The sequence below is a fragment of the Palaemon carinicauda genome, chromosome 1 (assembly GCF_036898095.1).
Source record: "Palaemon carinicauda isolate YSFRI2023 chromosome 1, ASM3689809v2, whole genome shotgun sequence".
NCBI classification, from domain to species: domain Eukaryota; kingdom Metazoa; phylum Arthropoda; class Malacostraca; order Decapoda; family Palaemonidae; genus Palaemon; species Palaemon carinicauda.
In genome coordinates this window covers 338,211,522-338,221,521 of record NC_090725.1, presented here as the reverse complement: position 1 = coordinate 338,221,521, position 10,000 = coordinate 338,211,522, and the positions used below count along the sequence as shown (strand labels likewise).

The 10,000-nt window shown below is 35.1% G+C and overlaps 2 protein-coding genes across 2 annotated transcripts in view; one reads left to right on the top strand and one right to left on the bottom strand.

Annotated features, from left to right (window-relative positions):
• The window catches only part of 5-HT2A (5-hydroxytryptamine receptor 2A), a 40,596-nt gene extending 38,885 nt beyond the window's left edge, over positions 1-1,711 (top strand). Inside the window, exon 6 of the mRNA XM_068373728.1 lies at positions 674-1,711. Coding sequence (XP_068229829.1) covers positions 674-1,669 — 996 coding nt within the window. The 3' untranslated portion in view covers positions 1,670-1,711. The remainder of the gene's footprint in view (positions 1-673) is intronic.
• Positions 1,712-3,176: 1,465 nt separating this feature from the next.
• Positions 3,177-10,000, bottom strand: part of LOC137641286 (collagen alpha-5(IV) chain-like) — a 51,076-nt gene continuing 44,252 nt past the window's right edge. Inside the window, exon 2 of the mRNA XM_068373717.1 lies at positions 3,177-3,413. Coding sequence (XP_068229818.1) covers positions 3,177-3,413 — 237 coding nt within the window. The remainder of the gene's footprint in view (positions 3,414-10,000) is intronic.

Genomic DNA, 10,000 nt, shown 5'->3' with positions numbered 1-10,000 from the left:
TAACCCCTTGATAGAGGAAGTGGTCTAATGAACAAATACATAAGTATGTACATACATGCACATACAGGCATACACACATCTATATACTGTAACTTAACAAGTAATGATAATGATAATAATAGTAATATTTAGTTTCTCTCCATTATCGTAGTACATAAGGCAAAATAACGCTAAAACTATTATTTATTATTGCATGTTTTGCGTTCAAGTGTCAATATTACATTATTAATTACCTAGTTTTGGATGCTTGCATTCTCTTGATACAGATATATATATATATATATATATATATATATATATATATATATATATATATTATTGCTTTTCGTTTTTATCTTTTGCCACAGAATTAAAGCATTGCTATATATATATATATATATATATATATATATATATATATATATATATATATATATATATATATATATATATATATATATATAATCTCGCTTTCCATTTTATATCTTTGCACAGACTTAAAGCATTTATATAATACAAGGCCTCTTTTTGCACAGAATGAAAGCAATTGCAATATACATGGTCTCTCCTATGACATAAGGATAGTTGAATACCATATTAATACTGCTCCATTTAAGTACATCTTTTTTCCTTATTTTCACTTAACATCTTATTTTCACTTAAAGTACATCTTTCTTCCATATTTTCACTTCAGACTGTTGGCATCAAGGTCGTCCTCGTTTGGCTGTTAGCGATGCTTGTCACGTCCATCATCACGGTGTTGGGCATCGTGGACACGACCAACATCATGCCCGCCGACTATGTCTGCACCATCAACAACCAGACCTTCTTCATCTTCGGGTCTCTGTGCGCCTTCTACATTCCCATGGTCATCATGGTCGTCAGCTACGCCCTCACCGTTCACCTCCTCCGGAAGAAGGCCAAGTTCGCCAGCGACGCGCCCGCGGGGAAGGCTAGGACGATGGGGCGCTACCGCTCCGTCAGGAGGAAGCCCCAACAGCAGACGCATTCGTTCACCTTCACGCCGAGGACCTCCTACAGAGGGACATACGCGAACGGACACGCCACTCATTACGAGTTCTCAAATATCCATAAGTGCGAGCAGGCGACACAGACGCCCGAATCCATAGCCCGGGAGACGAGGAACTTCAAACTGAAGGCCCTCAGGTTGCAGCTGGTAGGCACGGCCGCCTGGCATCTGCGCTTCCTCCCCACGAGGAAGAGAGATGCCCTAGCGGCAAACGCCGTTGCCAATGAACAGAAGGCCTCTAAAGTCCTGGGGTTGGTGTTCTTCGCCTTCGTCATCTGCTGGACGCCCTTCTTCCTCCTGAACATCTACTTCGCCGCGTGTCCGGACTGCCAAGTCTCGGACCACCTCGCCAACGTCTGCCTTTGGTTGGGCTACGTCTCCTCCACGATCAACCCGATCATCTACACCATCTTCAATAAGACGTTCAAGGCGGCGTTCATCAAGATCCTCAAGTGCGACTATAACTTCGACCACAGACACGTGAGGTCGCACTCCATGTCCGACAATATGCCGGGGCCTTATAGCACTGGAGGTCCTGCGCCTTCCGCCATGGCAACGCCTTGCTCCATCAGGACTCTTTCGACCTACGTCAAGAGTCCTAGTTACCAGCACGCGCTGACTAGCCCTGAGCTGGAGCTGGAGCAAGAACACGAGTGCTGACCGCCAACTGTACTGAACTGTTCAGTGGTTCGAGTGGGTCGACCTCGGATTTTTTTTTTTTTTTTTTTTTATAAACGAAAAACTTTGATCTTATCTCAGTGTTCTAATCTGACTGAATAGGAAAAAGAAAGTTTATAATAGAAAACGATAATACATAAAAATTCTCATTTTTGTAAAACCAAGTTGCCTTCATAATGATCGTAGTTGAAATACATGAAGCGCACCAATATGTAACTACAGTAGTGCTAATATTGAAAGTGTTAGAATACAAAAGACATTACAGTATTTCGCATTACAGTGATGATGACAAAGATAAAATTGGATCAATATTTTTGAAATAGCGAAGAAAAATAATAGTTTTCTTTTAAAGAATTTAGTCTTCCAAAAGAATGTGATTAACATCCACTAATACATGGAGAATCCTAGCGTATTTACTCTATGCGATTTCCTGCTCTTTCTTAAGATAATAATGTAAAGGAAATAAAATATGATTTGATGAACTGCATGGAAACCTTTAGTGAATTAAGAAATCTTGGAGTGAAGGGAAAAATGTATAGAAATGAATAAATAAAGAACTATTGCAGAAATAATTTATAACCAGTTAATTTCATCATTAGCATAAGATATTAAAATGGAACTTCAAAATATTAATGATTCCAATTGTATGAAAAAATGAACTGAATAACATAAGTCAATTGAAAATCCCAAACTAAGAGTTCGAAAATGGTCACAATACCTTCATCAGATTAATAGAGACGAAAATTTATATAAATATTTCGTCTCTGTGGGAACTATTAACGTGCTATAAATGTTCGTTTGAACGAAAAACAGTGAACGAAATATTTTGGTACGAAGATCAATCAGTGATTTTTTTTTTTTTTTTTTTTTGGTAATGTTTCCTGATGCCTCATGGTGAGATAACAATTCATTTGTAAAATGTGAACGAAAAGCAACCATGTATTAAACGCATGAATCAATACTTGAAAGTTTTTATAAATTGCACAAAATATAAAGTAGATTCTTCATCCAATTAACGGAAGGGAAAATTTATATATATTTCGTCTCTATGGGACTATTATCGTGCAATAAATGTTCGTTTGAACGAAAAACAGTGAACGAAATATTCTCGACACACTACTGTAGTTTTTTTTTTCTGATGGTGAGATAATTCATTTATAAAATGTGAACGAAAATCAACAGTGTATTAAACGCATGAAACAATACTTAAAAGTTTTTATCAACTGCACAAAATTAATGTGAACTAGATTCCACTGTATATAGTTTTTGTAAACGATAGTGAAAAAGCATTTGGCTACTTGTAGCGAGACCTGCATTTAAGGAACTAGTGAGGACTATTTGTCATACTAAGGCCGGGAGCATACTAGCGACTCTGTGGCGTCACGAAGCCACGCCACGCCTGTGGCGGGGATGAGCGACAGAGAGCCACAGTCGCTTGCCACAGTCGCTTACCACAGTCGCTAGTCTGCGAACTAGTGAGGACTATTTGTCATATTAATGCCAGGAACACACTAGCGACTCTGTGGTGCCACGAAGCCACGCCACGCCTGTGGCGGGGATGACCAACAGCGAGCCACAGTCGCTTACCACAGTCGCTAGTCTGCGCGGCAAAACTTGAAAACAATGGAAACCTATGGGAGACCACATCCCCGCCACACGATGCTGTGGCTCTGTGGCGCCACAGAGTCGCTAGTGTGCTCCCGGCCTGAGAGGTGCTGATAGACTCCTACGCAAGGGCCTCTTCACCATATCAAGTTGCTATTAATTATCTGAGATTGTAAATATGTGTCACTATGTTACCATTCCTAATGTATATGTATATATAGATAGAGCATTTATAACAAACTGCCATATTATATGTTGTAAATACCGTGTAAGACGATGTTCATTACTACGTTGAAATGCGTTATTTGTAAGAACCTGTTGTATAAATGAACACCATTCCTATCATGCAAGCACAAAGTAAGAGTAGTCAGATGAACATTATCTAGTCATTTGTACTTGAACCATGGAAAAGGGTGAATATTTAAGGATTAATTGCAATTTAGGGAATGAATTTCTAGGGATTAGTTGCCATTTAGGGATTCTTCTAAAACATTTGAAAACGAAGGATGGACCTGAACTAATATTTCTGTACTCCTTTTATAATTTTGACCTGCTAAAATAACTCTAGCTTTTCTATTGTACATTTGACTTTGCTTTTGAATAGCTTAGAATCTAAGTAAGACACTGCTCTCCAGCATAAGTAGAGACATGGTGGAACCAGGATAAACACGAAACAGATTTTGTAAATAGATGAGATTTGGTCCTCCATCTTTAAATTCCGTGAATAGATTTACCTGGTAGATGAAAAAAAGGAAAGTATTTTCTACTATCTAATCTTAATTAGGATATTATAATCCCACTCGGTCAGAATAGCATAAACATTAGCTCGACAGTGCTACTACGTACCTTTTTTATTGTGCGAAATCTTTTTAGGGAGTCTACGGTCTGACGCACCACCTTGCAGGGTTAGAATGTTCCACGTTTTGGTATCATGTTTTGAAGGGTTCTGGGTAAATGTTATCCTGTAGTTAAACTGAACCAAATTGCCAAGAATTTTGTTCTACAAGGTTTGTAGAGGAACAACTTAACAATAATTTTGTTCCTAGGTTTGTAGAGGAAAAAAATGCCGACAATTATATTCTAGAAGGATTGTAGAGGAAAGATTTTCCAACAATTTTGTTCTTGGAAGGTTTGTACAGGAACAACTTGTCAACAATATTGTTCTAAGGTTTGTAGAGGAACAACTTGCCAACAATTTTATTCTAAAAAGGTTAGTAGAGGAACCAACTTGCCAACAATTTTGATCTAAGAGGGTTTGTACAGGAACAACTTGCCAACACTTTTGTTCTAAAAAGGTTAGTAGAGGAACAACTTGCCAATAATTTTGTTCTTGGAAGGTTTATACAGGAACAACTTGCCAACAATTTTGTTCTTAGAAGGTTTGTACAGGAACAACTTGCCAACAATCTTGTTCTAGAGGGTTTGTAGAGGAACAACTTGCCAACAATTTTGTTCTTGGAAGGTTTATACAGGAACAATTTGCAAACAATTTTGTTCTAAGGTTTGTATAGGAACAACTTGCCAACAAATTTTTTTCTAAGGTTTATACTGGAACAATTTGCCAACAATTTTGTTCTAAGGTTTGTAGAGGAACAACTTGCCAACAATTTTGTTCTTAGAAGATTTATACAGGAATACAAACTTTCATTTTGACCACAAAAGAAACAGTTTTGATAAATTTTATACAATATAATGTCATATGGTGCTGGAAATCAAAGTCTGTTACATACAATTATTTTGTTATAACTCTGTCGAATGAAAAGTCCTTTTACTTTTTTGAAGGCATACGGCTTCTATTCTAATATTTCTTCCCAAGATATGCACAATATAATTACATAATTACAAAAGGCAACACTATACGAACCGATATCATAAACACATAGTGCGTGGGATAAAAATATCAATAGTTATTCTCATCTAATTATCAATTATTATTCGAGCTAGTTAAATGCATTACACATCACTAGCATTTCCTCCTATTAATTACAGAGACTAATATAATTACAACTTTCAATAGTAAGTAGTTTCTTCAATTTCACTCCATAAAATTACTAGCATCTTCAATTTCTCTTTCATAAAATTACTAGCATCTTCAATTTCTCTTTCATAAAATTACTAGCATCTTCAATTTCTCTTCCATAAACTTACTACCATCTTCAATTTCACTTCATTGAAATTACTAGCATCTTCAATTTCACTTCCATAAAATTATTAACATCTTCAATTTCACTTCCATAAAATTATTAGCATCTTAATTTCACTTCCTTAAAATTACTAGCATCTTCAGTTTCACTTTCATAAAATTACTAGCATCTTTAATTTCACTTCCATAAAATTACTAGCATCTTCAATTTCACTTCTATAAAATTACTAGCATCTTCGATTTCACTTCCATATAATTACTAGCATCTTCAATTTCACTTCCATAAAACTATTAGCATCTTCAATATTTCATCCGTAAAATCACTAGCATCTTCGGTTTCACTTCCATATAATTGCTAGTACCTTCAATTCCACTACCATAAGATTGGCACCTTCAATTTCACTTTCATAGGATCATTGGGACCTTCAATTTCACATCTGTAAGATCATTGGCACCTTCAATTTCACTTCCATAAAATCACTGGCACCTTCAATTTCACTTCCATAGGATCATTGGTACCTTCAATTTCACTTCCATAGGATCATTGTCACCTTCAATTTCACTTCCATAAGATTATTGGCACCTTCAATTTCACTTCCCTAGGATCATTGGTCCCTTCAATTTCACTTCCATAGGATAATTGGTACCTTCAATTTCACTTCCATAGGATCATTGTCACCTTCAATTTCACTTCCATAAGATTATTGGCACCTTCAATTTCACTTCCCTAGGATCATTGGTCCCTTGAATTTCACTTCCATAGGATCATTGGTCCCTTCAATTTCACTTCCATAGGATCATTGGTCCCTTCAATTTCACTTCCATAAGATCATTGGCACCTTCAATTTCACTTCCATAAAATTATTGGCACCTTCCATTTCACTTCCATAAAATTATTGGCACCTTCCATTTCACTTCCATAAAATTATTGGCACCTTCAATTTCACTTCCATAAGATTATTGGCACCTTCAATTTCACTTCCCTAGGATCATTGGTCCCTTCAATTTCACTTCCATAGGATCATTGGTCCCTTCAATTTCACTTCCATAAGATCATTGGCACCTTCAATTTCACTTCCATAAAATTATTGGCACCTTCCATTTCACTTCCATAAAATTATTGGCACCTTCCATTTCACTTCCATAAAATTATTGGCACCTTCAATTTCACTTCCATAAGATTATTGGCACCTTCAATTTCACTTCCCTAGGATCATTGGTCCCTTCAATTTCACTTCCATAGGATCATTGGTCCCTTCAATTTCACTTCCATAAGATCATTGGCACCTTCAATTTCACTTCCATAAAATTATTGGCACCTTCCATTTCACTTCCATAAAATTATTGGCACCTTCCATTTCACTTCCATAAAATTATTGGCACCTTCCATTTCACTTCCATAAAATCACTATCATCTTCAATTTCACTTCCATAGGATCATTGGCACCTTCAATTTCACTTCCTGAAGATCATTGGCACCTTCAATTTCACTTCCATAAGATCATTGGCATCATCAATTTCACTTCCATAGGGTCATTGGCACCTTCAATTTCACTGCCATAAAATCACTATCATCTTCAATTTCACTTCCATAAGATCATTGGCACCTTCAATTTCACTTCCATAGGATCATTGGCACCGTCAATTTCACTTCCATAAGATCATTGGCACCTTCAATTTCACTTTCATAGGATCACTGGCACCTTCAATTTCACTTCCATAAAATCATTGGCACCTTCAATTTCACTTCCATAAGATCATTGGCTCGTTCAATTTCACTTCCATAGGATCATTGGCACCTTCAATTTCACTTCCATAGGATCATTGGTACCTTCAATTTCATTTCCATAGGATCATTGGCACCTTCAATTTCATTTCCATAGGATCATTGGCACCTTCAATTTCACTTCCATAGGATCATTGGCACCTTCAATTTCACTTCCATATAATCATTGGCACCTTCAATTTCACTTCCATAGGATCATTGGTACCTTCAATTTTACTTCCATAGGATCATTGGTACCTTCAATTTCACTTCCATGGGATCATTGGTACCTTCAATTTTACTTCCATATAATCATTGGCACCTTCAATTTCACTTCCATAGGATCATTGGTACCTTCAATTTCACTTCCATAGGATCATTGGTACCTTCAATTTTACTTCCATAAGATCATTGGCACCTTCAATTTCACTTCTGCAAGATCATTTGGTACCTTCAATTTCACTCCCATAGGATCATTGGCACCTTCAATTTCACTTCCATAGGATCATTGGCACCTTCAATTTCACTTCCATAAGATCATTGGCACCTTCAATTTCACTTCCATAAAATCACTATCATCTTCAATTTCACTTCCATGAGATCATTGGCACCTTAAATTTCACTTCCATAAAATTATTGGTACCTTCAATTTCACTTCTGCAAGATCATTGGCACCTTCAATTTCACTTCTGCAAGATCATTGGCACCTTCAATTTCACTTCCATAGGGTCATTGGCACCTTCAATTTCACTTCCATAAAATCACTATCATCTTCAATTTCACTTCCTAAAGATCATTGGCACCTTCAATTTCTCTTCCATAGGATCATTGGCACCTTCAATTTCACTTCCATAAAATTATTGGCACCTTCCATTTCACTTCCATAAAATCACTATCATCTTCATTTCCTCAACAAGAAAATCGCTACCTTCATCATTTTTACTTTCATAAAAGCAATGCCATTTTCAAATTCACTTAAGTAAAATCATTGGCTTCTTCAATTTAATTTTTATAGCATTGAATCTATGAACTAATTTTGCATCATATAAGTTCAATCACTAATAATTTTCATTTCATATTTTCAGCATCACCACCTCACTCAGATTGAATATTAATCAGGGCATATAAGTCTTCCTTACATCTATATTATTACTCCTATTTCATATATTAAACAACAACAGTTCTTCAATTTCACATTATTATCCAAATGTACTCAAATGTGGGGGCTAATATCAACATCCTCTTATTTTACATGAATACTTAAGTCTCGTAAAATATATAACATTCTTTCATTTCGACTTAACCTTATGGAAAGACATCTTTCTCCACTTATTATTCAGGTCGGAGTCAGAACAACTTATATTCAAGCAATTATTGTCATCTAGCCAAACTTGATACAAAGTTTATATCATTAGTGGCACACCCGAATAAGTTCTTCAAGCAATTATTGTCATCTAGCCAAACTTGATACCAAAACTATATCATTAGTGGCACACACGATTAAGTTCTTCAAGCAATTATTGTCATCTAGTCAAACTTGATACCAAAATTATATTAATAGTGATACCTGAATAAGCTATTTTTTCTAGCAGGACGTGATTTTCAGCAACATAGTCGTTCTAAATATTGCAAAATTAAATAATGATTTCATTCAAAATATTTAATCAGCTATAGCAGCACATGAGGAAATCAAATTTGCAACCATTTAGAGAAAAATGTTGGCAAATTGTTGTAGCATCACACCATTAAGTCAAAAAGAATCCAAAGATATTTAATTATGGAACTGCACTTTATAGAATTGGTTTAATTCCTCTAATGACCCAATCAGGGATTAATCTTAAGCATGCGGCAATTACCTTACAGCTGTTTTTTACCTTAGATTACCTTAAAACCTTTCCAATTTCCTTAAATTTGAAGATAAGTTACAAAACCTAAATAACCTTGCAAATATCCTTACTTTGAAATCATGCAAATGACCTCAATCTAAGGAAATTACCTTAAAAGTTTAAATTTAGTTACAAAACCGAAATTACATTAAAAATATAATTACCTTGAAATCATGCAAATTACCTTAAAAGTTTAAATTTAGTTACAAAACCGAAATTACCTTACATTGAAATCATGCAAATTACCTTAAAAGTTTAAATTAATGACAAAACCGAAATTACCTTACATTGAAATCATGCAAATTACCTTAAAAGTTTAAATTAATGACAAAACCGAAATTACCTTACATTGAAATCATGCAAATTACCTTAAAAGTTCAAATTTAATTAAAAAACCGAAATTACCTTACAAATATTACCTTGAATTCATGCAAATTACCTCAAATTAAGATAATCGCCTTAAAAGTCTAAACCCTGAATGAAAACACCCAATAGAGAATGAACTTTTCCTTGAAGCAAAAGTGATTAGTTCGTCAGACGTAACCTCCCATATATTTCTAGATATCTGAAGTCTTTATACTTTGATTTTTATAACCATTCCTTCTGAACTTTGTGTAAAGAGAGATGCTTTGAATAATGTGTTCGTATCAGCCTTTTCTACTGGTCATAGCATTAAAAGTTTATGTAATATTTATGGATACATACAGTTAATGCAAAAACATTTAAGATTAATAACAGGATACATACAGTTAATGCAGAAAACATTTAATAACAATAACTGGATGCATAGTTAATGCAGAAAACATTTAAAAATAATAATTGGATGTATACAGTTAATGCAGGTAACATTTTTAATAACTGGATACATACAGTTAATGCAGAAAACATTTTTAATAACTGGATGCATATAGTTA